Below are 25,702 nucleotides of genomic sequence, written 5' to 3' on the forward strand. Positions count from 1 at the left end.
AATGAATTGAGTTATTTCATTTATGAGCTCATCTCTCCGCAAAACTCCACCGAGTTCAGATGCCCCAAGATGGTGAAAACGAGGTCAAGGTGGACATGCAATGCAGTTGGACCACAATACCACTTTAGAGGAACTTGAACCAGCTGGATTTAGCCTTGATCCTGCGGACCGCGATTTTAACTTGGGTTGATGGGTTCAAGTACTCGCTGCCTTGATAAGTCAACTTGGAATAACGTTGCATTCTTGAGCAGGATTCTTCTTCAAGCAGTCAATGCTACGTAAACAGAAACCCCTAGTGAGGCTTTGAGACAGTTTGGACAACTATCAGCTCAAAGTCGGCAAAGGCTAAGCATAAAAACGATGTGGAATCAGCGAGTGCACTCTCGTGAAAAGTGATAAAGACGTGAAAAGCAATATCAGAGCAAACCCGGTTAACAGAGAGACATTCGCATGAAGGAGTATATCTCATGGCATTACGGTGATGTCCTGAGGTTGGTTCTGTCGCAAAGCCCGATAACCAAGGGAGCTCCTCACACATTCACCACTGGCACAGGAAACTTTGCGGCCCGCGGAACGAGTGTCACCTGTTCCCACTTTCGCCAGCATGAGGGATGTTGGATGGTTGCTGAAACGATGTCGAAAACGGAGGATTATGGGCGCAAAGGCCTGATAGCAATGGAAGGGGGCGCTTCTTTTGACAGAATCGTGATTGAATACAGACCAAGTTAAAACCATCCGGCATTGCTACTCAGATACCAAAACAACGTAAATCGGCAGCTGAATGGCTCTAAATAATACCAAGCTACACTGATACTTTCACAACCCTTCGATATATTGCTCTTGGCGGCGTAGTGCCACCTAACAGAGAATTTCTCGTACGCTGCAAACAATCAGTTAATCAACATACCTTCCTCCCTTGCCATATCATCCAGCTCGTTTTTGAGTGCTTTTGTCAATCTCTCAAGAATCCAACATATCTCCTCTCTCGGCCCATTGATTGGACTTTTTGCCTCAAATTCATGCAGTTCAAAGAGGCCTACATTTCTATCTGCAGCTTCATGGATTCCTGTTACAGAAGTCTGAGTATTCTGTCCCGCCACTGCCGGTACTGGCTCGCCCACATCTCTTTCCAGACGTGAAGCGGTTCTGTGTCTGCCTTGCTCTCCAATCATCTCCATCAACGCCATCCACTCGTAGAAATTAAAGGATCGCAGAGCATCCTCTTCAAGCCGTGAAATTGTGTACCTAATGCCATCGATGAGGGTTACTTGATATTTTCGACGTGATCTAATGATGGTCCCCGGTGGTGCTTGCTCCGCGTAGCCTCTCGATATCAGTCCTTGAGCTCCCAAAAGACCGTTACTCTGTATTTCCTCGGGCCCAAGGCTTGACATGGTGACTCTGAATCTTTCTCGGGACTTATTCTCAATGTCAGGGGTACTTTTATTCCCTGCGAGAATAGAAAGATCTCGGAAGATTCTGACGACTGAGTCCTCGGCGTTCGAAATCAGAATCGTAACCACAGGCACAGCCAAGAGTGTCCAGAACACGAAAAAAGATCTCCCACAGCTCGATTCAGGGTGAAGATCACCATAGCCGATGGTCATCAAGCTGACGAATGCGAAGTATATGCCATTGAAAAACGTCCAGTCTTGAACTGGTGCTTCGCATATCATGAAAACGGTGCCTCCTAAGAGCCATAAAACAAGCCAAACGCTGATGGATATCGCCATCTCTGTCCAACGCAATTGACGGGTGACCGCCCATTGAACCTCGCGCATCTTCCTATACGTCTGTTCAAGTTCTTTCCGACCAGTGATGATATGAGTCCCTTTTGGTGTTAGTGTACTCAAGTTATTTTCAAAAACACAGAGGGGCAGTGAGTTTACCTCGAGAACCGCTGTTCTTAAGCTCCTGAAGATAACTGTTCCGAGCTCGGCATAACTTTTTTGTACTGAGGGTAGTCCTACCTCCGGCTAAAACCAGACGCCGGATAGCTGCCAATGTGAGACCCAATAAAACGACACCACCTATTGAGTATGGAACAAGTAAGGCACGCCCTGCGGTCGTAGTTGGGACTATATCTCCAAGACCAATTGTTAATAGTGTCGTCTGGGCCCAATACACTCCGTCCAGGTATACCCAACCCTCGATACGGGAGAATAACAGAGCCCCAAAAAGAAGATAAGTCAAGTATAAAATAGTGTGAGCCATTAATGTCCGTACGGAAGCCTGTGACGTTGTGTTGTGGTCATGACGACCTCGCCGACCGCCGATGTAGTTGGACAATAGAAAAGAGGCAACAAGAAAGTATACTATAGCAGAATACATACAATAGTAATATGCTTGTAACCAGACGAACTCGAAATGTAGTGCCGCAGCCCGTTGAGACCCTACAATGGCCAGGGCTGCAAGAACGAATGCGGATATATACCTAAGCCTTATGAGTCTTTCCATGAGTATGGTGCTGGTAGAGAAGTATGTGCTTTTTACCAACCAGCTATAGTAAGCGGGAGAGCAATGGATGATTTCAACCCGCGGATAACGTTCACCAAAAGCAGTACGTTCGCCCCCACGGCTAGGCTAAGCTGTATAGCGTTTGAAATGACAAGCCTCAAGTAAGTTAGCTAGCTTCCTTGCCTCGTAGTTTGAGAAGTATGAAAGGGTATCTCACACTTGGTCATTCCAATTATTCAAATCCTCTCCCGTAGAAGGTTTAATCCACGGGCGGATCAGAGAGCAAATACTAAATGCGGATGCTATTGGTCCAAAAGCTCCAGCAATAGCTGGAAATGCAAAGGACATATACCACCATATGCTGCAAAATTCAGAGGTCATTAGCCTGCCAGAGATAGCTGCTTTGAGATGAGATACCTTTCGACCCAATAACAATTTTCGTTATCTCCATGGATCTCGTCACCCGGCCGCGGGTGATGGAGGTGCATTATACTGATTATGATTTCTACTCACGTAAATGAATAGAAAATAGTAGGTACTGGGTTAGTTGACGGCTGTTATAGGGTGTTTTAACCAATTACGTATGGCGGGGGCTTTTTTTGTTGTACTATCATTTTGTTCTGGTGTCTTTGTGCTCGGATGATTTGGCGTCACAAATGTAACTCAGTAGGATGGTTTTTCCAAGTCGTCTTTCAAGCATACTGTATTGACAAAGTCCCACAGGTCTTCATCAAGTCCAACCTCACGCCAAAAAGAAACAAAAGGTGGTACGAGGATAACTTCGGTATTGGACGTACCCCAGACGTGAACACTAAAAACGTTTCACACTATCTTTACCAGATGAACCCTCAGCGTCGGTTAGCTAAGATTATAGCCAAAACCTTAATCTGTCTACAACGCAATGTGGGCGGATGTTGGGCGAGACGTCGATATGATTGGCTCGGAATTTCTGGGGATGCGTTGAAAGTTAATGTAATACCCCACAGTGTGCTTCTGGGATTACTCAGCCTATGCATGTGGAGCAAGACCTCCCTGCAGGAAATCTTGGTGTGTTCATCACAAAATCCGGGATTGGGCGTGGGTAGCAGTGGAGAGGCTTAGAAAAGGAAAACTTAACATTCGGAAGTATGTGAGGTATTCTTATGCAAGATCTTGTATTTCCTGCTCCCGTCAACTTCTGATTCCCCCAGAAAATCCCCGAATATCCATTGAATGCAAGGTTTCAGAGACTAAGTGGCCTAAGATGGCCGAGAAGCTCAGGGCGATACTGTAAATAAATAGGCATAACGGTTTAATGCTACCTGAAAGATGAACAGGCACAAATAGCTGGCCTTACCCAAGACACTGTAGTAAAGGGACAAGGGCACTAACAGCTTGGCATAGACATTACGCGCAGTGATCACATCTACACAAAGCAGGTTGTACTTCAAATAGCGCCAGTAGGCGGTTGCAAATGCTCTAAGATAAAATTGGATTTAGCTAGTACTGTAATGACAAAGATGCCAAGTAACTAAACGAGAACTTCACTAACAAGAAACATCAACGGAAAAGTAAAAGTTCAATCGCCGCAACAGGGCACAGGTGAGTTACAAAAGGAAGATATAAGCGATTCTACTGGTACACCAAGCTCCACACTTGGCATGCATGGCTAGGTGTGTGTGTGTGTGTGTGTGTGCGTTGATCACGACACCATGTGTGATGTTGCTCATTGATACAATATCCTGTTCTGGGAAACTAGAAACCTTAAGCTACAGATCTCAGGCAAACAGTATGATCTACTTTAAACGCATGCGCTAAATGGAAGGTTTTGATATCACATCAATTTCCACTTAAGAGTACATGGTTGTATTATGGTGGTAGGCCGAAAAACCGGCGGTGGGGCCGGTACTAGAAGCATCTTGGAAAAGAACTATTACATACCCCGTTGCGGTTAACAACCCTCCAGACCATGTGCGAAACCGAGCATAATGCTAGCGTGTATAAGCTGATCTGTGAAGCGACCGTTTCCAAGAAGTTCGATAGTAATTCGTGCGACGTCCTGCATCTTTGAAATCCATCTATGTAAGACGAAAAACCAGTTATTCCAGAGATGAGTATCGCAGGAGAACCTTGATGACCACATTGAGTGATAAATCCACAATCATACGATATTGAAGCCACAATGTGTTTATACCTTATGATCACAGTAGGGTATGTCAGGTGAATCGACTAATGCGGGGAAGTCTTTGCACCTCTAGACCTTGTTTCATGAAATAAATAGTTTTATTTCTCTCTATTGCCAATTATGGCTCTAGTCTATGGTGTCTCTTATTAACAGACCAAGGTGAATTCTACATATCTCAGATATCCCTTACCCAAATGTCCCCATTTCACGAATCACCGATCAATTCCGCAAAGTGCAGGCTCTGCGGGTTTTATGCTAACAATTATTCCAAACCCGCGCGTCCCATCCTTAGTAAAACGCCCCGCGTAATCGGCCACGTTTCATAGTGGCAAGATACCCTGTCCTTTACTTTGGTCTATATCAACTGCCAGCTGCAGAAAGGCTCTTGATGGTGATGAGCACGTGGCGACGACTAGCCTAGCCCAACCAAAGATGGGAGTCGTCCTCCTTCGTCGGGACGGGAATGATTTAACGGATCTCCAAGGAAACAACATCCCCAAGAACGATGAAAACTTTACCACCGAGGACTCAAAAGTCCTACTGATAATTTCTTTGAGCATCATAGGAGCGCTCCTACTTATGTGAGTAGCTTTGAACACGCACTAGGCTCGGAAATGAGCCCTTATTGATATCTACAAGATGCGGTCTGATACAATACTTCACTGTTCGTGGTAGAACCAGCGGAGATAATGTTCCGCGCAGTGAGAAACAAATCTTGACGGCGCTTCGCCGAGAGGTCAGGCACACGACGTTTGGGAAATGGGAAAATGGAAACACGACCGATAAAGTAATGGCTGACTTTAGTTCTCCGGTATGGTACGTCGCAGTACAAATGCTCCCCACATCGTTTAGTGATTAATTTGTTGAGTTTTATGTAGTGTAATTTGCCTTGAGGCCATTAAGACCAATGACACGATATATCACTTGCATTGCGACCACTTATACCATCAACGATGTATGGAAGAGTGGGCAACGACTAGCCATCCCTTTTGCCCTTTATGCCGTCAACCGATTTATGGTAAAACAACACAGAAGCAAAGCACGCAAACGCATGCATCACGGGCCCCGCAAAGTTTGGTGGTGTCTTGACGAGCCTAGGGGGCTTATCATACCGGTTTAGATGAAATTGTGAGCGCAAAGTCGTTGGCTTAGCACAATGATATTGATACAAGTATCCCTAAGAATTACGTATAAGTTATACGAGAAGAGATGAAGGAGAACAGAGAAACTTCATTACGATGCGATCGTTTCCGTGCTGTCACAGTCGTCAATAAGATCCTACAGGTTTTCATTCCATACTATGGCATAACCTTTCGGGGTTTTGATTGTTTGTGTCATAACAGAAGACGAGAAATCATGAAGAACGAGTTATATTTAATCATGTAGGCTTAATTGTAGTTCTTGATAATCTCACGCAAATCGACATGTACCCTTTTAACTGTGAAAGGCTCAGTCAATGTATGTTACAAAAAAGAATACAACCTTCCATCGATATGGCACTTTTGCAGTTCCAATATTTCCTACCTTCCAGCCCACCCAAACCTTACTGTTTTGCAGAAGCATGTCGGCTGCCGTGTCAATAAAGCTAGTCAAAGTTGATCTTAACGGTCGCACTCCCAATTAAAGAGTGTTGCTGACAACTGACACATGGCGTTTAGGCCGTAACAGTCTGAACTATTGTCTTTGATAGACTATATGGACTATAGGAGGCATGAGAGCAGAGTTCTAGAACGGGCAAGACATAAATAGAGGAGCCATTTTATTGGGCCATGTCACATCTCTGGCTGCACTTATTTCGTATCATTCTTCCATGTTCCACACCTATTTAATATTCACCATCAATATATGCGAGAACCCAGAAGCCGGAAGCAAGCCTCAACTGTGTCCAGTTTTAGCGTAAGTCGGCTGTGCGCTGAAATATGTAGCAGAAAGACCAGAGTTTGGGACAGTCTGCATTTCGGCCTGACTGTATTGTGATGCTGCTGGTTGTGGTGCTTGCACATACGGCGCTTGTAGTGCTGGTAGTTTATAAATATCGACACCACCTCTGGGTCTACCAGAATAAGGCGGCGGTGCTGTCATGGCACTTACCATACTTGGAGCTGGAGAAGGACTTGAAGTCGGCAAGGGAATTGAACTGGTCTGTTCAATAGGACCGATAATGATGGGATGCGCTCCCGATGTCTCTGTATGCCTTGGTGTAGCCGCAGCAGAATTGTAGCCCATTGGCTCATATCTGCTGCCGCCTTCACTTGAGGCCTGCTTGAATCCAGTGCCGCCATACGAATATGGTGCATCCGCAGCAGTCGAGGAAGTTCCGTGCCACGCGGTATGGTTAGTCGAATGGCCTTCATCGATCTTACTATAAGAGCCAGCGGACTTTAGGCTCTTCCTTTCCTTCAATAGCTTAAAGAGCAATATTGGAAACCATAGGCCGCTCGCCACGCAAAAGGCTTTCCAGACTGCATGCGCTTTGCGAGCTTTTGCCCCTTTGGCTTTGCATTCACGTTCTAAGCTCCTGCGTTAGTTGCTGCATATCGTACTTTGAAAGCTATGCTTACCCTTCATGTAATAGATAAGAAGCGCTATGAAGAATATGAAGATGAAGAGACTGCCCAGTACAATCAGCAGGATTGCCCACCAAGGCAGTGGCGAACCTCCAATCGCGCCGCTGGGATGGCCGCCGCTACCAGCGTAAACGACTGTGGTGCTACTGCTACTGCTGCTGCCCTTCGAGCTGCTATCGCCTCCTGCCTTGCTGCTCGAGGATGATGAACTTCCACCATGAGACGAGCTGCTGCTGCTGCTGCCGTGACCTCCTGAACCTCCACCTCCCTTCGGTGTCCGTCTCAAAACTGTCCGGAAACTCATGTCGGAGTTTTGGATGTGTCGATACTGCCCGCTAGATTGATGTTATGTGACTGCTCTTGACTGAGGACCACGTAAGTTGTTCCGTGGAATGTAATACAGTGTAGTTGTCTATGGTAGGTCGCATGGACAATCTGGTCCTAATGGGTTATCAAATAATCAAAAGCGCTTCCCTTCGCCAGCCGCAGAATGATGGGGGCCTCCGTTGATATTTGAGAAGCAGGCGCAGCACAGCCGGGCTGCATGCCCAATTTGGTCTGGCAGCTTCTTTCAACACCCAGTAATATCAGAGCGATTGGCTTAATTGTGGAAAGCAAGCCTATCACTGACCCAGGTTTATCAGTCCACTGCATTACACAGCACCAACTTGCGCAACCGCACTCCGTTTTCAGCTGCTCTCAGTGGATGGCCGCCAGGGTGTCGGGGCATTGGAGACAGGGTTGGCACGGCTCCAAGGCTCTGGACAATCAGCCTGTCGTTGACAAAACCGCACACATACGCATCGTAATGTTGTAAATCGACATCCTGGAGAACATTTTGTGAATCAGCCTCAGCAAATATACACTTTGACACTCCTTCTTCAAATTTAGAGATATTACATAATGATTTGCGCGAAGTATAAACAACGAGGCTGGACTGAAATAAGGGCTTATCTGTGGCCCAGATTGAATACCCGTTTTCGGCTTATAGTTAACTTACTAAGATTAGGGTGTTCTGGTCACTCTGAAGGGTACAAGGCCGCAGGAAAAGCTTTGCACCGGAGATTCTTGTTGCCGTAGCAAACACACAGAGTTTTTCCGACCTTGCTTTCGGAAGTCTATAAAGATTACCCGACTCTACGATATCGGCGCCATTTTGGCAGATCGTGGCGCCGCGCCACCGCGCCATACAGGCTCCCAAACAGGGGGTCGTTATGTCTTGCTGTGAGCTCTACATAGGACCTGGGTGTCATATTCGTCGCTTCGGCTGCCAAACTCAGCAGGATACTCCACAAGCTTCCATCAAAAACGTAGAATAGATATAACTGGGACATATGTACGTTCAAAAGACATCAAATAGACTATGATAGGCGTAGATGAGTAGGGTCTTATACTTGGAGAACTATTGATCCTCTAGTAAAGCATCCCTGTCAAGATACCAGCCGTCAATACACGCATCTTCTGTCTTGGCAAAATCAAGACCCTCCGCCTTTCTTTTGACCGCCTTCTGGCTTTCCAGAACATGCTTGGCGATTTCGCTCCAGGAAAACTTCGAATCAACCTTTGCTACATTTCTAGCCGGATCTGGTGCAGAAACGATACCGACTTCTGTCAACTGCCCATTCTCCTTTCGGACAATGCCATCAATGATAACAGTGCTGATGTCACTTGGGTTACTATGCAATGCGATAGCCGCTACAGGATCTCCCGCGGCTGCGGCCAACATAGCCGGTGTCTCACTCTCAAAGATAACAATGTCAGCTTTGAGACCTTCTTTCAGGCTACCAATCTCTCTTTCCAAGCCGCATGCTTTAGCACCACCTAGAGTAGCCAGGTTGAAGACTTGTTCCACGGAGAAGCCTACTTTTCGGGACCACAACTCTTTTCTCTTGAGCTCCACACCCCGGTCATTGCGAGCCGCTTGAAGCAAAAGTCGCATCTGGCCGGGAATCCCCGAAACGCCCCAGCTATGACAGTCCACCCCGATGCTGGCGTTGTTATAGTGATCCTCGAGCAGAGCCACTGGTTGCCAGCCCATCTGCAGTTCGGTATTCGGAGTGGTGGATACATGGGCGCCCGACCTCTGGTATAATTTCCCGTCACTCTCATGTGGGCAGTTGGCATGAGACAACAAGATATCCGGACCCAGCAATCCATGAGAACTTAAGATCTCAATCGCAGTTGGTGCGTTCTTGCCTCGCATCGGGCCCCCAATGGCATGGGTGGTGATCAGCTTAGCTTTCCCTTCTGCCTCGTCCCTCAATCTTCTATACAGCGGCTTGATGACCTCCGCTGGAGCCCAAATACTATCATTCGCGTACCCAATATGGAGTCTCCCATCACCAAAGGGTCCAGCACGGGCTAATTTCTGGTAGACTGAGACGGTCTCCTCTGAGACATCATCCTCAGTAACGAACGGATTGCGTGACTTGAGCCGTCGTGGTGGTGTATAGCAATATATTGCCCGCAATCCCGCTGACAATAAAGCCTGGAGAGCGGCTTGGGCTGAGCACAATGTTAGCACTTGGGATATGCTGGCAGTCTACCACTTACGGTGATCTGGGGTTAGGTTGCAGCTAGAATGGTCGACCACGGTTGTCGTGCCGGCGTCAATCGACTCTAGAATCCCCGACAATTGGCCCCAAAACAGGTCCTCGGCGGACCATAGTGCTCCAACCATGTTTCCTGCTGGGATGTACTCCATTAGTGTGTGATTGCTGTGCGAGGCTTTGTACTGCGTCTGCCAGAGGTGGCGATGAGTATCAATGAAACCTGGACTGATGATCTTTCCGTGGCAGTCTATAACCTTCGCCCCAGAGCAGGCTTGTATGTCTTCTGCTATGCGAGAAATAAGCTGACCCTCTATGAGTAGGTCGGCCACAGTAGGCACTACATGACCTTGGGCATCGTGTACCAGAAGGTTGCCACCCTTGAGCAAAACTTTGGATGACGACATGAGGAGTACAAGCACTTAGGCGAAAGTTGTTATCGTGAAGTCCATCAAATATACCATATAATATATATATCTGTTTTTTTAATGATAATATCAGATTAGTTGAGGCAAAGTCACCGGTGAGGAATGACTTATGTAGTCACGGGGGTACGGACATAGAGTCATGGATATGGAGCGGGCGGGCGCCGGCGTAGGGTTTTAGTTATCTCCAGGCCGGTGGATCCCTCACGGCACCCCGCTCAAATGTGTGGTACCCAGGCTTGCCAGGTAAGTACTGCAATTAACTAACCTACGTAGTCGTCACCTTGCAACAGCCCCACCCAGCTTGGTATACCTCAATTCAGCCACCAGATCGCAATTCGCTCAGTTTAGCACCATTGCTGCTCAATGCAAATCAAAGCGTTATATGCTAACCTTAGGTTATTTAGTGGCATTAAAGTGTTCCTAGGAAGTTAGCATCTGTTTCGCCGAAGTCCCAATCTAAGTGCGTTTACCGCTTATGGAGCTCCTCCTATGTCAACTACTGCCCCTACTCTTCTATGAGAACAGCAACGACAACAACGATGCACCTAATGATGGCGTTGACCTCGAATTGAATACGGGATTCCACGTCAATTATAAATCCAATTCATCACTACTGCTTTGGATCCCTTCAGCGCGGTCCAGAGGTAGCTCACTTGGGGTGCAGCTTCACAACCTTGAACTGGCGGAAAGCCCCGTAAAGACACTCTGCTTTTGTCAATTGATATCCTGGATATTTCCCGGCATTAATTCAGTGATTCAACTTTGGGTAGGCGAACCATAGAGTATGGGCTCAAGCCCAGCGGCGCAAGCGATAGAGGCGGATAAAAGGCCTTTGTAGGCATGAAATGTCTGATGTCCTCGAACCCTCCTCGGATGTATTGTTCAATATGTTGCAATACTTTCCACCTGCGCCCTTGACATCAATCCAGCCACCTAACAGCAAGCTTGTTGACCTGAATCATGGCAGCCTGTATCGTCATCGCTGCCAGTATTAAGGTGCCCTATTCTCTGTAATGTCAAAAAAGAGGACATGGAAGATACCGGTTTGTTTCTCACGAGAGTAAGAACTGAAGCTCCATTTCATGATGGACAAGTTCATGATAATCCATTCAAGCCTTCAGGATTGGCTTCTTAATCTCAATCTCTCTAGCTGTAATAAACAAATTGAACAACATCACGAGGCGTTTTCATCACAACTGCTAAAGCCGTTGCAGAAAGCAATTTACTTTGCCAAACTGTTTTTAATTCTGGTCCCAAGTTGTGTGAAAACATCAGTTCTAATCTTTCTCCATGACTACGGCATGGCACCTCCATGAGCGGTTGATTTATGGTGTAACTGGCTTAGTTGCCCTATTAATCATCCCTTCTTGCTTCGTGGCCGCCTTCGTTACCCACCTAATGTGTGTGATATTCTGAAGGCTAGATACCTCGACGACCTCCCCTTTGGGAAGCAACGGAGGGAGTAAACCTCCTGGTTGAAAGTGCACTGGTTCTCATTCATATACTCCTAATATTTCTCTCAGTGATGTAGAGAAGATGGAGTCCATAGTGATTGGTGGCTTCGTTACTCGACGTGAGCTAGGGTCCCAGCATCATTACAGGCTACATCCCCTACATTGGAAGCGTGATTTTTGGTATGGATTTAGGCATGATATAATCATTTCAGATCGCCGGACAGACATAGCTTTGAGGTTAATATGCCCCTTCAAACTTATACAAATATCAACGCTTCCGATAAGATGAGAGCAAAAGTCAAGGTCCCTGCTGCTTATCATACTGAAAGAGAAAATACTATGTAATACACGAGTTCATCACACGTGTTCATTTTGGATAAGAAAGCTTGCTTCGTAGTCTTTGGCAGGGGTGGCTATCGGCGGTCCCCCTCCCTAAACTGCTGCCTAGAGACTAGTGCATCATCCACGCGGCCACTATATCAGCAGCTATCCCCGAGAACCTCAAGCTTGATCTCGCATTGTCCATGCCAATATACAAATTCATTCCTGATTTTAGTTCTGCAAACCAGAGTACATAATATGCTTGCTGCCACAGTCGATGTATGCACCGTTGACGATGCTGCGGGTATAGCCCGCAATAACATGTCGGCTTATTGGACAGACACAACCTGGAAGCTGAATTTCAAAGATCGCGAACTTGAGGACATTATCGTACAATGTACCAAGCGAATACCTACCAATTTACTCAACGACCGTGCCACAAAGAGACACCAGAAAGTTGTCGATACGCAGACGGGGACTGTAATCGGATACGCTCGATGGATCATGCCCGATCGACTTACTGGAGACTGGCTCGAGGCGCAGGCTCCTGAAGTCAGCAAAGAAGAAGAAAAGGAATTCATGGAGCAGTTTTGCAGTGCAGATTGGATGCGTCAGCCCGATAGGACTGGCTTAGGTCAACCTTTGGCAGACATCATGGAGCGATTGTTGCGCGCCAAAGATTACATAGGTGAATATACAGAGGCTTGCCGAGATTCGCTATATGCGATATACTGACTGTTGGCTTAGAATTGGAATATCTTGCAGTGCATCCAGACTACCAACGTCAAGGGGTTGCCAGTCTATTGGTGGAAAGTGGCATTGCTGTGTCCGAAAAGCTTGGCGTGGATCTAATCGTAATGGCTTACAAGGCGGCTGTCGGGGTGTATAAACGACTAGGCTTCGAGATGCTTGAGTTTCTCATTCAAGACGATTCAAAGTTTGGGGGAGGAGGAGAGTTTGGAGCTTATTTTATGGCACGCAAGGCCAAGAAAGAGTAACGAGGACTGTCGATTTGAAATCATCGTCTCGAAAGTGAAATACAGCCTCGTGTGGTTCTCATTGCCTGGTCCTGTTCACATTCATGCAGCACTTTTCTTGAGGTATATTTGCATCATACATTACCAAAATGAAAGGGGGAGGCTTTCCCAGGCGTAACTATAGCAGATTAAAGGTCCTAGGTTAGACTAATTCCATATATACATGCTTCAACCGATACATATACTAGCTAGATGAAAGAGAATACAACGCATACAAACCCTCCTTGAGCTCGTTGAGCGCATGTAGAAATCTGCGCTAAGCAGCTATCATTGAATAATGATCTAGCCCACATCCTCAAGAGTGAATTTTCGTTGCGAAGAGTAGAAATATCGACTCAATTAGAACCTCAAGGTGGCATTGCATGTCAGTTGCACTTCCACCCTCATCAACAGTGTAAAATATATCGCGGCATGAAGAACTACTGCAAGAGAGATCTGTTTCTGCGTCAGGCAACATGAGAAATTATATATAAATCCTATGTCGAATAGAGCAAGGAGACCGGCGGACGGTACTGAGATGCCCAACGACGTAGCTCAGCCAAGGGCCCAAAGCGATCGAATCTTGAATAAAAGAAAACCGAAATGCTAGCGATTAAACCCGCCCGAAAAGCTGAGCTCTATATTCCATTTACAGCCTCAGGACCGAGCTCCTACAAACGTGATCTGAGTTGTTACTAGCAGGCCTGAGTCAACTCCATTGGAGCTTAAACCTGAATTGCCATTCCAGCCAAAAAAAAACTTGGCAAGCTCATTCCAATAACAAATATGACTTTCTAAGACCATGGAATTGATCGTGTGGCTGGCTCTGTCATTCTCTAGGACGGTGTGGTTGATGTCAAGAGTGGAGTGGATATTATTATCATCCACGGTCAAAAAGGATCAGCTCTCACTGCTTCACCTAAATGCCAAGTATACTAGTCACGTGAGTCGCTGAAGGACGATATTCCAAACGTGAGGAGTGATCACTTGTGATTATGACTCTATCGTCTCACACATAAATGCCTTCGCCAGTGTCGACAGCATTTACGGCCATCCCGAAATATGTGTCAGTATATGTGGTATAACCTTCTTAGGAAAACGGCCTCATGTCCCGAGAAAATCCATTGTAACAAGACTTAACAACAATGAGGCTCGTTTTCGGTCCGTTTCAATCAATCTTGCATCACTTAACTGCAGTAGTTGGTTCGATTTTCATTCGGTCATAGCACTCAGCTCGCCGCAGTTCGTAGGTGTCCTAACATTTGCAACTCAACACGACTTGGTGATTAAGTATGCAGAGTTTACATGAGTAATTCACCCCAGATGTACTCGAAGGTGCCGTCTAAGGTGGACCGAGCCTAGGGTGCGTACTGCATCAAACTCTGAAATATCCTATATTGCACTCTCGTATATCTGGGGAAATAGAACACCCAAGAAAGCGATCATGCTCAATGGACGTCCTTTCAACATCACTATCAGTCTCTTCGTACTGCTACAGAAACTCCGTATTTGGCAATGCTGGGATATCTATATAAGCCAAAACTATACTACGATCCTGTCTGAGGAGATGTCCTGGTTTGGATTGATGCATTATTCCTCAATCAAGTCGACTCGTGTCAAGTACCCCGCATGGGCAAGATATATAATTCGGCACAGAGAGTCGTAGGATGGCTTGGTGCCAAGGACGGCCCTGAAGAGAGTGTACAAATCGCGTGAGTTTTCAGAAATGCCCATGACCTGGCACTGAGGTACGGAGTGTAGTCATCTAGAAACCGATTCTGCGTTCCGCGCATTCAAAACAGCTTTAATCAAGCAAGGCACGTCTATTCAGGTATTCTGTAACACCTTGATAAGTTTGACAACTCGGCCATGGTTCTCCCGAGTTTGGGTTATACAAGATTTATAAGTCTTGGCTTAACGAGGGTTGAGATGGGGATCCCTGGCGGCTGAAAATGGAATCTATGGGACCAGTCATAACAATCCACCAAATTGTTAGGAAGCTTCAAGTTTCTATGCCGTAGGGCTGAGGAGCTTAGGCCCTTATATGCTAGCTCGGCTAGGCCTCCTGCTAGTCTAACCTAGTCTAAATTGATTACCTAGCACGCGCTGGACGACGTAGCCTTGGTTAGCTAGACTTGCCAAAGGCGGGTAGCAGCTAGTGATATCCTCAAGGCAGTCGGCCATACAGGGAGTGTCTTTATTGCCCCACAACGACCTGCCCCACTGTCTCAGCGGGAGGCATTTCAGCATGACCCTTGAAGCTATTGCTAAATACTTGCGAATAATAGCATTTGCCTCTCGTAGTTCGGTGACCTCCGCTTAAAGGAGGGCCATCCGATGTATAATCTTACGCGCTCCCTTTGAGAATTAGTCGATGGCTTCATAAATTGAGGTTAGGGAGCTATTTTGATGCCTCGCGATTCGAGATTTAATAAATTCAAATTGTGAATTGGCCTCAATTAACTTGTTCGGCGTCCTTGAAGCCCAAGGTAGGGTCTCTCGCGTAAGGGGCCGAGAGGACGTTGGCGTTTGTAATTTCACATCCAGCGTCGATATTACCACTTCCGGGTTCAAAGGCACAAGCCCAACACCCTCAAAGCCTGCCTGGATATTGCTTTTGGTCATACTCTTCTAAAATGCGTCGCAAAACGCCGGGAGGAAGTCTTCCTTTGTAATATGCGAAATCCTGGCTCGGACAAGACGGTTGATTTGCGCGCCGTAAGCCTTCTTTAACGGGGCAAAACATGTTATATCTAGTGGTTAAAAGTTGTAAGATGAATGAGTAGGTATACAAAGTATAAGAATCTTCTTCTCTTTGCAATATTGCTCGAAAACGTCGGAATGGTGGCTCTCGTGGCCGTCGAGGACTAGAAGCCGGTATACACCTGTTTTCCAGCCTTTCGTATGCTTGTCGAAGTGTTTAGCCAATCTATAGTCAATTCATTAGTAGTACAACCGTTAGTAATAACGGCGACCTTCCAATTCTTCGGTAGTAGGCTGTTTTCGTACTAAGAAGAGAGGTAGTATTTGCCCTTAACGATAATATACGGCGGGACCGTCTAGCCTTACGAATTGACGCCTTGATTACCGTAGCCCATCCCCGATTGTCAAGCTGGGCCAGCTTAGGCTGGCCCTTCCTTTTAGAGCTTGTAACGACCATCGACGGGGGTGATCTGGCCCATTATAAACCCGGTCTCGTCGAAGTTGTAGATATCCGTATCGGCAACCCCGTACTTCGCGATGATATTGCGTACAAGGTCGAACCAGCCTTAAATAAGCTTTAGGTCTTCGAAAAAGGCCCTAAAATAGTCGTAATTACGGTTAAATACCGTTTTGAGTTGTGGTTGTCGCTTCACGAAGTTGGAGGTTCAGTTATCGATCCGTAGCGCGTCGCGGTCGCGTAACAGTCGACTCGCCATATCTTCTATAGCACTCATCTGGGGAGGGAATGATTGCGAATCTAGCTTAATTACCCTTTGAACTATCATATTCTCTTCTAAATTCGTCAGATACAGGCAGGGAGGTTTGGTATTGCGTCGTGATTGCCGGCCGTTAAGACGCGCTCGTAATGTTGCTTCGGAGACTTGGGTAACACGCCGGATACTAAGTTTAGGCGTGTTTTTGATAGCTTGGATCGCTAGGGTTAATTAAGCTTCTTTTTGAGCTGAATCCATTTAGAATTGGAGGTGAAGTTAAGTTGGGAAGCTCAATTGCATATTGTGCCAATTGGCGTGCGTCGCTCACTTGTGGACTACGTTGTAGGTGTTTTGCAAAATATCTTGAGCATTCCTGTGAATAAGATTAGACAAGAAACACGGACGCCAGTCGTGGTTAGTTGGGCAACTTGCTCGTCGGAGCCCGGAGGCCGAGGCCGAGGCCACACACACACGCACATAGAAGGCGCCGTTCTCAATTCCTTGTTGAGCACACCATCTCCTTCCTACCAACATTTCTGACCTTTCGACGTCCTCCATCTGTTGATTCCCCAAAATGGAACAGAAGACATGGGTAATGCTTGGTAAGGGACCTAAGTCCTCATGGATCACTTGTCTTTGCGAAAAAACTCATCGCAAATGGCAGAGAACAACCCCGATGTAATGAACCAATTGGCAACGAAGTTGGGTCTATCGTCCGAGCTCCAGTTCTACGACGTCTATTCCCTAGATGAACCCGAACTACTCGCAGATATCCCCAGACCTGCCTTGGCTCTACTGGTCATCATTCCACTTACATTAGCTTGGGATCGAAGTCGCAAGGCCGAAGACGCTAACAAAGAACCCTACACTGGCTCCGGCCCTGACGAGCCGGTCATCTGGTTCAAGCAGACCATCGGCCACGCCTGCGGCTCGATCGGTCTGCTCCATAGCGTGATCAACGGTCCGGCCGTCGACTTTATCAAGCGTGATTCCGATCTCGCAGTGATACGAAGCCTCGCCAAACCGCTGGATATGACCAAACGCGCCGAAATGCTGTACAACAGCGAGCCATTCGAGCTTGCTCACAAGTCGGTCGAGCTGGCCGGCGACAGCGCTGCGGATCTAACGGGTGAGCGTGAGGGTGGGCATTTTGTGAGTTTTGTCAAGAGCGGTGGGAAGCTCTGGGAGCTCGAAGGGTCGAGGATGGGTCCTCTGGAGAGAGGAAGTCTTGCTGACGACGAGGACGTTCTAAGTCCGCGAGCGCTTGACATGGGCATCAAGAGGATTATCAAGTTAAACGCGGAAGGAGGAGGAGAGGACCTTCTTTTTAGCTGTATTGCTTTGGCTCGCAGGTCTTAGGCTCGGACTAGGAACCGGCATACGCATTACGGATATGCTATGCTGTATTCGGAGCATCTAATAAGATTCGAGAAGACACTCTCATTACGTCGTTACTTCTGCCATATGCTTTAGTAATAATCAGTATGTAATGCGCAAGACAGTCAATCAAAGCCACGAGTACTAGCGAAGCAATAAGGCATCTGAAGTTGCGCTCAGCCTGGCCGCGGCAACTACATTGGCTTATTGGGACTTAAAAAGGTATTTAGAGGGACTATGGCTATCGGACATCCCTTCACTCCCGCTTCTTTGCTTTACGTCTTCATCTTTGATCCACAAGGACCGTGGGAGTTTTCTAAAAGAACCATGCCTCCTTAGCAGTAATGAACCATGTCATAAGTGTTTACACGAAGTGGGAGATGGCCATGTAAATATTTCGACGCCAGGTAGACTCATTGATATTTGTAGCACATAGGACGACCGAATCTATCTTATAAATCCTCGCCACTGAGCCGTATCGGCTTGATGATCTCTTATCCCGGTCTTAATACAAGGGGATTTTGCATGAATGGCAGGCATCCGAGTATTGTAGGCGTCAACGTGGCAAGGATGAGGTTTGAACTCTCCGTTTGATGAGTCATTAATCGAGAGGGAGGCTGCTCTGGGCTCGAATTTTCCAATGTCCGCGCATACCATTTCCACTGATATATGTTATCAGAATGGGAAATTATGACCGTTCATTGAAGATTGATGAAGTAGGCAATTTGGTACCACCTTCAACCCTCGCTCCCGTCCTAGCTGATATATAGACAGAAGATGGTTGACCGCACGTTCAACTTTCGAGGTCTCAGTGCAATCCGTAGATTGGGAAAATAAGAAGATGGCTATAGAGGATGGAATCACATACTGTTCGTAGTTCTTAGCGAACTACGTATGCCCTGTCGTGAGGCAGAAGTATACGCCCTCGCAGGGTGATTAGGACAAGTAAAGCACCTCGAAAGGGCTAATATAAAGTCAGAAACGGGATGTTGAGATTTGACGCGTTATGGTGCTATATAAACGCGCCTGATTTAAGTATCATTGATGTAACAATACCAAGGAACCCTGGAATCGTGATTATCTCTCGCTCTCGGCTAACTGACTAGACTAGTAACGACGGCTATGTGTCGTTTTGTAACAATGCTGATTGCTATCTCGCTCTACTACAGGCTCTATTTCGTAAAAAGTCTATATTTCCTCCTTCTAGTTGCGACTTATTGATACTCTGAGTTTAATTTAGCGAGTGTGGGTGCAGGCTGACCCATGAGCGCCTTCCCGGGGATACCGATCGAGACTCCAGTGGCACACATGTCATGCTCTCCCTGATTTCCGCGGTTCAAGCTGGAAAGTGCTCAGATGCAAAGGACAGGGTATATGCATTATTAGGAATGCTTAATTTCGATTTCAAGGCCTTTTGCTCTTCTAAGGCTGACTATAGTATCTCTACGACGCAATTATTCTGTCGTGTGATGAGATACCTACGGAAGTCCTCGTGTTTCAGCAAGAATTATATGAGCAAATCTTCTTAGTTCAGGCTCAGACAAGCCAATGAGTTTATACAAACGGCTTTGGAGATCCAAAACGAGATATATGAGCTTCTCGATATTGTATACCTACTGGGCAGTGATGCCATGTTATATCAATCCTTGGAGAGCACATACATACACGTCCGGGGCCCTAATGTGCACTCTTGGCTTTCAAAAGACAGAATGCAACAGCTGGAGATATTATATATTAGCAGTACTTCGGGGGTCCTGAATCCGGATTCAGAGCTCCTGCTGCAGGTTATGCTCTCGAATTACAAGAGGTTCCCAACCGCCGACGACCTGAGGGATGGGAAGATTTTGTAGCTAGTTTTAAAAAGGCGATACAGACACGCAACCAACAATCGCCGACTTCGACTACTACATGTCACAACATTAACGTAAAACAAAGTAGTAGCGCTCTGTGGAAACAAACATGGTTGGGACTCTCCACCGTAGGTAGGAGAGCTGATTTCCCTAGAAGGATTATCAGACAAGTCAGTAGAGGCGGCCCAACCTTTTCCTCACACAACTGGGAGTATATAGATTTACACGGTCGTCCAAACGCAGTTTCTATGTAAACTAATAAATGTATAAACTGTTTTCAAATTTTAATGAAGCCGATGTTCGTTTCTTCGATAACAAAGTATAATGTTTTATTATAAATAACAATTTAAATCAATTTAAATAATAACCTTTCCAATACTGATTTATCTCTAAGTCAAAGACCCTAGCTTCCGTATGTACTAGACTACTTGCCAAACGATTTCCCAGCCTCGTGCGTATTGCTGGCTAGTCAACAGAGGTCTAGAGTCCTGCATGACATCCCTTGCGATCCAAGAAACGGTATCCGAGATGCACGAAGATGCCCAGCTTATCCTAGAACTGCCTGAAAGTGGCTGAGGCTACCTACTTACCAATCGTGAATAACAAAAATAAACACCGTTGTGATCGGGAGTGGTCGTATCCGAAGTTAATCTTTGCAGCAGGGGATATGCTGACAACAATGGAAAATCTTAACTAGTTTTGGGGATTGTTAGGCATTCTTTGATAATGATATTATACGATACTAACTACGAGGATGCAGGACATTCGACCATTTTGTGTCTACAAGGGAACTAATACAAAGCGATAAGTGGAGCAAAGCAGAGGTTGATGACTCCTTATGTGACGCTGGGGCTAAGCGAAGCCTCCTACGTAAAGCTTGGCTACGCGACTACGTATTGTCATGTAGCTCGCGATTAAGTCTTTTTGTTCTTTAGCATTCTTATTTTCACGACAAATGAGGTATCAGCAAGCCAAGTCTTCGTTTCTTAATGCAACCGTGACATCTTACATACATTGGCACGTCGACTCTATCGCATGCTTGATTCTACTGGAAGTGACGGGTTTTCAAAGCTGCCACAGGATATGATCTATGTATTATTGGGCATGATCGATAGTTCTGATCTTCCGCCTAAACTACTGCCTGATTATACGAAGCCCTGGCCCCACGTATTTAAGGAATATACCCATTTATTTAATAGGCCATACGGGGGATTCATGGATCATGCCCTCTGTTTCGAAAAGCCTTTCTGGGGTACCGAGTTGGGGAACTGATTATTGAGAAATGACAGTGGTCACATATGGGGATGGGCATGCCCGTTCGTGTCGGCATCATTCATCTTCGATGAGGATTGCTGTCATATGACAGTGGAAGGAGTCTAGTTATCTGCAATATTCAATAACCACAAAGCACCACTTATTTATACAGGCGATTTATGACGGATTTATAAGATACCTCACCAAATGAATATACGTATTTTCTAGCACCCCATAGAATTCAAAACGTTCACTACAAGATGATTCTGATGAGCTGGCTCACCTACATAGCCGAAATATCTCAGGTACCTTCGCTTCACACTCTCTAGAGATACTTTACACAGTTCATTATCGAATTGTGGAAAGGAGTTTTCTTCTGGGATGAGAAAGGTTGGGGGAACTGTCCACAAACCCAGGCACAGTGCCATACTTCAAAACCGCGTTAGTTAATCTCTTACAAGCAAGCTCCTTGGTATCGCATTTTGTTAGTACTCATGGTACAATCTGTATGCCCGTGAGATGAGACTTCAAAGCCCAATAGGAAGATCGAGTTTGCGCCCTCATAGGCACCCTTTAACTTTCGCTGTTAAGACCTTTTGGTGAGAATTTCATATATATAAGGGGAACCAGTCTCAACGATGGTAAATAAGAGTTTTATAGAGCCAACTCCACATGCGGATACATAGAAGATTCCTTCAATCAAATAGTGGGTAGATATTCCACGTTGGTTTGAGACGCCGGTTTCATTCTACGCACATATGATCGAGGTCAGTTGTAACGTCGCCCAAGCGATTTAGCGGCTAATCATTGAAATTGGTTTCATTTACCATGATGATTTGTGAGCGCAATAATTAGTCACTGGAGCCTGTCGATGCCAAAGATATGTTATGACCGTTTGTAAGCACTGAAGTCAGTGGCGGCTCTTAGTCATGCCGATAGTTTGCCTTGACACTTATTGGGCGCCCGTACTATCAGAAAGATCTGATATAATCAATAAGCAGTGAAATTTACAGGCAGCCATCGGGATACAAATAAGGAATAAGGTATAATGGTGTACTAAATGCACGCCTTCAGCAGAAGGAAGTTGGAAGAGTACTTAACTAATCTACTAAGGTCTTTAGTGCGGGGTCAGGGTGACACTAGAGGGCGTAAGTCTAGTCAAGAAAACCACTTTCGTCAAAAAGAAACCCGCCCCCCTGGTAATTTAGGCGTATTTTCATTGAGCGTTGTCCTACTCTAAATTTATCGTAATTATGGTCACTTTTCGCTTCGCCTACAGGGGTACGAAGTAATAGCGAGACCTGGTAGTATAGTCCTCCAGCTACTAATGATTAGTATTAGTCTAGACTAAGTAGGCATCGTTTTGGAAAGTATACACCGATGAGACAGAAAAGCAAACAGCTCTATATATTACACATCTAGATATTCATGTCCCGACCACGCAGTTGTTCTTACTGTTTTTTGGGATCCTTTAGTCGATCCTGGAATATCTGTAAGTGTGGAATGGCTTCTCCATTCATTTCTTTCCGTACAGTTTTGGCGACAAATAGATCTATTCAGCGCTGTCGTACGAAGGAGAAGAAGGGATTCTTCCCCTCGTACGTGGTCTATAGATAGGGGTTCACCAGTACGGCTGCTGGCTGCCGACAGCCACATCGTGGCTGTGGTGGCTTACTGCCAGCACGCCGCGTGACTACCTATACTACGTAGTCAACCGTCGTACGAGACCGCGAATAATATATTCCAACAGTAAGGCCGTTATCAATTAACAAGCAGTATGATGCGGCGAACTCGCATTTTATTTGCAGCACACTTCGCAGCTAACGATTGCAACCCCACCGCATATGGTTTAATCTAAATATATAGCGAGAACTTAGAGTTCGTAAATGATACATCTTAACACCTGAACAAAGGCATGGTCGCATCTGCATCACGACTACTTTTTCATATATTGTGGGGGGCTCGGCCTTCATCCTGTGCCAAATCCGTCGCGGACACGCGATATTTAGAGTCGTTGTATAAGCCGCTTTCTCCCATCTTCAGTATCGCCCTCTCGATCTCGAGAGCCAATTCAATACGCCGAAGCCGGAGCCTCTGAACCCGCTGATTCAATGGCGGGCTTAAGCAAAGAATGAGAGGTCGCAAAGACTTTGCAATGTCCATGCCAGTCTCCCCGAGCCAGAGAGCCACCAAGGAGATCGCCGGGAAGATAATCCAGCCCATAATATAGATTGCATACCAGGGTAAACTGTCTGGTACGTGTACATATCCCCAAGCCCGGTTGTAGGCCAGCACACAACAGTAGAGATGATAGCAGATAGGACTAAGACCTAGAGCAACAATGCCCTTCCAAGTCGCCATTACGTCTCGTCCTGTAAGCTTAACAGAAGATCTAGCAAGAGCAGCCTTGGCGCGTTGAATGCTGATGTACTTGGCCATAATGAGAACGGGTGTGAATAGAATCAGTCCTGGAAGCGCAATTGCAAAGAGTATAGATATCGCGACTAGTCGGATCATCAGCTGCCAAGCAATTTCTGGCAACGGTCGCCAAGAAGCACTTTCCACATGATGGTCCTTGATACGAAGACTGCGAAGTTGTTTGTTGTAGTCCCTAATGCCAACCAGCAGGTTGATAACATTGGGGTCGTCTCTTGACTTTGAGAATGCTCTGGAAACTTTCCGGATGAGCTCAACAACCTGCGATAAAGGTAGCCTCTCCTTTCCAGTACGAAGTAGCCGGGAAGCGGTCCTAACGCAACCCAGTGTTTCGCGACTTGGCGAGGTTACAATGACGTTGTCAAGAGCCATTTTGCATGATGTCAAAACCCGACTGATCGCTTCCTTTCGCGAGTCGCCATTGCTTTGATACATGGTCACAAGTTCGGTAGGGACTTCGAAAGGTGCCCCAAACTCGACCACGGCCCGTGAACGGAACTTATGGGCACGGAAATAGTTCATACCAACCGGAACTATGGTAAGACCACAATGGGGGGCTTGAGAAAGAGTGTCAAGGGCCATGATCGCAACACCAGCCTTTAAAGGAAGCATTTCGGTTCGGTCGTGGCTGCCTCCCTCTGGAAATATACCTATACAGCCCCCATTTTTGAGGCGATCGAAGACGGCTTGGTAAAGTTGATTCCGATCGCTATAAGGGGACAGTCGGAATTTGGACATAGGCTGCGACAGGGAAGTCCTGTTCAAAGGTCGCTTTATGCGTATCTCCTCAGGACCCATGATCTTGTCAATTTCGGCGCTGGCTCCGGAGGGCAGGAAAATTGCGCCGCCTATTTCCGCTTCTGCTCTGAAGTCCGTGCCAAGTCCACGGATTGTTGTAGGTTCATTGATAGGATCAGGCAGATAAATCGTGCCCTTAGCTGTCTTTGCTAAGTCCTGTGGTCGAGCGACAGGTATTGCTCCGGTCTGACGTACACCCCATCCTGCACGGCTTTCGAGCGAGTTCTTGGAGACGAGAAGAGAGATACGTCTACCGCCTTCGAGACGTACTGCTCTTTGGAGTATGAGACCATCAACAAATTGATTGTGATGTGGTGCGGCAATGAATATTGTCGGACGCGTCTTAGGAATATGGCAAATTCCTTTGTAAGAAACTTCTCGGTAGAAAAGGTCGATGGTGACTGACATGAGCCAAACAAATGCGTCGTACTTCCAGTCACGTACAGGGAGCTGTTCCTTATCGAGTCTGGTGTGGCTTTCGGAAGCTAACAAGATTGTTGGTTTAGTCGCCTTGAGTTCGGACATGATCACAGGCGATACTAGGCCCCGCTGTTCGTAAACTTGTCCTTAATCGCACGCAAAAGTAGTATTAGATGAAGTATTCATAGAGGGGGTTTTCGAGATCAGACTAACGCTTTCGGGAGGCAAAAGTTGGGATTCTCAGGAGCGTACTGGTTCGTTATACACGTATTCTCAAATAAGAAGTCGAATCAATCAATCAATAACAGAACTCGCAACTGTGAGATAAGAATTCATGCAATACGGATGTCCTTAATTCAAAAAGTTTGATATGAAACCGAAAGCAACCTGCAATTTCTCATCAAGCTCTGCAAAACTCATGTCCAATCACTTTCGTCGGTCTGCCGTCTGTTCACACGCAAATCTAAATCCTCGCAAGCTGAAGATGAACTATCAAAATCGGGCGTTAACGGCATAATGCGTCGTGTTTTTTTGTTTTGTTTTGGAATCACCTCTATCAGATGGCCCGTTCGTTGATACTTGGCCCAGTAACTACGCATATGCCGAAACTGTAATAGAGTTCAAGGAAAAGGACCCCGATAAACTTTGATCTGAAAGTATCCCGATCGGACTGGGGATCTTTTTCAAGTTTACATACAGATTAACTTCCCATCGCACTATATTGTTTGAAACGTTGTGCCGTTTGATTGTTTTGTTTGTTATCAAACGTGGGGGCCGTCTCCCACTAGACGAAGGGAACTAAGACTACACCACACATTGCAGGGTTGTGCATGTAGATACATTTCAAGCCTCCCACGTGCCGAACCACGCCATTACTGTCAAGGCTGGTGACACGGAAAATTGCGCACCTGGTCGATAGTTGTACATATGTACATGGTGGGGGTGCGCAATTTTCCGTGTCACCTTGTTGGAAACTGGATTTGTCAGTATCCAACCACGATTCCGGTGGGGAACCTCCCCGTCCATTGCCATACGAACCAATGAGTTTACAGCCCCCCTGTCTGTACATTGTATCAGTAGCCGTTCGATGTGCGTCGGGCTTTAGTGTGCGTGGAAGCAAGCGTTTGATTCCGCCAAGGGAGGGGCGGAAACCATTTGAGTGGGAAACCCCGCCGGTATCGACTGTGCGAGACGG

The 25,702-nt window shown here is 46.4% G+C and overlaps 7 protein-coding genes across 7 annotated transcripts; 3 read left to right on the top strand and 4 right to left on the bottom strand.

Annotated features, from left to right (window-relative positions):
- Positions 1-890: 890 nt before the first annotated feature.
- BKA67DRAFT_695807 (uncharacterized protein) lies at positions 891-3,192 on the bottom strand (the record flags this gene model as incomplete). Its single annotated transcript, XM_046109316.1, has 5 exons — positions 2,875-3,192; positions 2,675-2,818; positions 2,494-2,613; positions 1,890-2,434; positions 891-1,831 (listed from the first exon to the last, which is right to left on the bottom strand). The coding sequence occupies exons 1-5, from the start codon at positions 2,943-2,945 to the stop codon at positions 891-893; spliced, it is 1,821 nt and encodes a 606-aa protein (XP_045952368.1). The 5' UTR covers positions 2,946-3,192.
- Positions 3,193-4,761: 1,569 nt separating this feature from the next.
- Positions 4,762-5,795, top strand: BKA67DRAFT_582544 (uncharacterized protein). Its single transcript, XM_046104001.1, has 3 exons — positions 4,762-5,202; positions 5,261-5,437; positions 5,500-5,795. Exons 1-3 carry the CDS (start codon positions 5,054-5,056, stop codon positions 5,708-5,710), a joined length of 537 nt encoding a protein of 178 aa, XP_045952369.1. The 5' UTR covers positions 4,762-5,053; the 3' UTR covers positions 5,711-5,795.
- Positions 5,796-6,289: 494 nt separating this feature from the next.
- Positions 6,290-7,764, bottom strand: BKA67DRAFT_582545 (uncharacterized protein). The gene is made up of 2 exons (XM_046104002.1): positions 7,183-7,764; positions 6,290-7,131 (listed from the first exon to the last, which is right to left on the bottom strand). Exons 1-2 carry the CDS (start codon positions 7,490-7,492, stop codon positions 6,497-6,499), a joined length of 945 nt encoding a protein of 314 aa, XP_045952370.1. The 5' UTR covers positions 7,493-7,764; the 3' UTR covers positions 6,290-6,496.
- A 530-nt stretch (positions 7,765-8,294) lies between these two features.
- Positions 8,295-10,316, bottom strand: BKA67DRAFT_582547 (amidohydrolase). Its single transcript, XM_046104003.1, has 2 exons — positions 9,742-10,316; positions 8,295-9,693 (listed from the first exon to the last, which is right to left on the bottom strand). Exons 1-2 carry the CDS (start codon positions 10,142-10,144, stop codon positions 8,591-8,593), a joined length of 1,506 nt encoding a protein of 501 aa, XP_045952371.1. The 5' UTR covers positions 10,145-10,316; the 3' UTR covers positions 8,295-8,590.
- Positions 10,317-12,153: 1,837 nt separating this feature from the next.
- BKA67DRAFT_695810 (uncharacterized protein) lies at positions 12,154-13,199 on the top strand. The gene is made up of 2 exons (XM_046109317.1): positions 12,154-12,628; positions 12,688-13,199. Exons 1-2 carry the CDS (start codon positions 12,199-12,201, stop codon positions 12,936-12,938), a joined length of 681 nt encoding a protein of 226 aa, XP_045952372.1. The 5' UTR covers positions 12,154-12,198; the 3' UTR covers positions 12,939-13,199.
- Positions 13,200-16,896: 3,697 nt separating this feature from the next.
- On the top strand, positions 16,897-17,966 carry BKA67DRAFT_582550 (putative ubiquitin carboxyl-terminal hydrolase). The gene has a single exon (XM_046104004.1). It carries the CDS (start codon positions 16,994-16,996, stop codon positions 17,729-17,731), a length of 738 nt encoding a protein of 245 aa, XP_045952373.1. The 5' UTR covers positions 16,897-16,993; the 3' UTR covers positions 17,732-17,966.
- A 4,918-nt stretch (positions 17,967-22,884) lies between these two features.
- Positions 22,885-24,546, bottom strand: BKA67DRAFT_501526 (uncharacterized protein; the record flags this gene model as incomplete). The annotated part of the gene is made up of 1 exon (XM_046097089.1): positions 22,885-24,546. A coding segment is annotated over one exon (1,662 nt), but the record flags the coding sequence as incomplete, so codon positions are not given.
- Between the last annotated feature and the right edge of the window lie 1,156 nt (positions 24,547-25,702).

This window comes from Truncatella angustata (assembly GCF_020726525.1).
Source record: "Truncatella angustata strain MPI-SDFR-AT-0073 chromosome Unknown BKA67scaffold_10, whole genome shotgun sequence".
NCBI lineage: Eukaryota > Fungi > Ascomycota > Sordariomycetes > Amphisphaeriales > Sporocadaceae > Truncatella > Truncatella angustata.

Coding starts and splice junctions, on each gene's coding strand:
- BKA67DRAFT_582544 (XM_046104001.1), top strand. CDS start 5,054: ATGGGAGTCGTCCTCCTTCGTCGGGACGGGAATGATTTAACGGATCTC. Junction 5,203..5,260: donor ATAGGAGCGCTCCTACTTAT/GTGAGTAGCTTT, acceptor GATATCTACAAG/ATGCGGTCTGATACAATACT. Junction 5,438..5,499: donor GACTTTAGTTCTCCGGTATG/GTACGTCGCAGT, acceptor AGTTTTATGTAG/TGTAATTTGCCTTGAGGCCA.
- BKA67DRAFT_582550 (XM_046104004.1), top strand. CDS start 16,994: ATGGATCACTTGTCTTTGCGAAAAAACTCATCGCAAATGGCAGAGAAC.
- BKA67DRAFT_582545 (XM_046104002.1), bottom strand. CDS start 7,492: ATGAGTTTCCGGACAGTTTTGAGACGGACACCGAAGGGAGGTGGAGGT. Junction 7,132..7,182: donor TCTTATCTATTACATGAAGG/GTAAGCATAGCT, acceptor GCAGGAGCTTAG/AACGTGAATGCAAAGCCAAA.
- BKA67DRAFT_582547 (XM_046104003.1), bottom strand. CDS start 10,144: ATGTCGTCATCCAAAGTTTTGCTCAAGGGTGGCAACCTTCTGGTACAC. Junction 9,694..9,741: donor CAACCTAACCCCAGATCACC/GTAAGTGGTAGA, acceptor CATTGTGCTCAG/CCCAAGCCGCTCTCCAGGCT.
- BKA67DRAFT_695810 (XM_046109317.1), top strand. CDS start 12,199: ATGCTTGCTGCCACAGTCGATGTATGCACCGTTGACGATGCTGCGGGT. Junction 12,629..12,687: donor GCGCGCCAAAGATTACATAG/GTGAATATACAG, acceptor CTGTTGGCTTAG/AATTGGAATATCTTGCAGTG.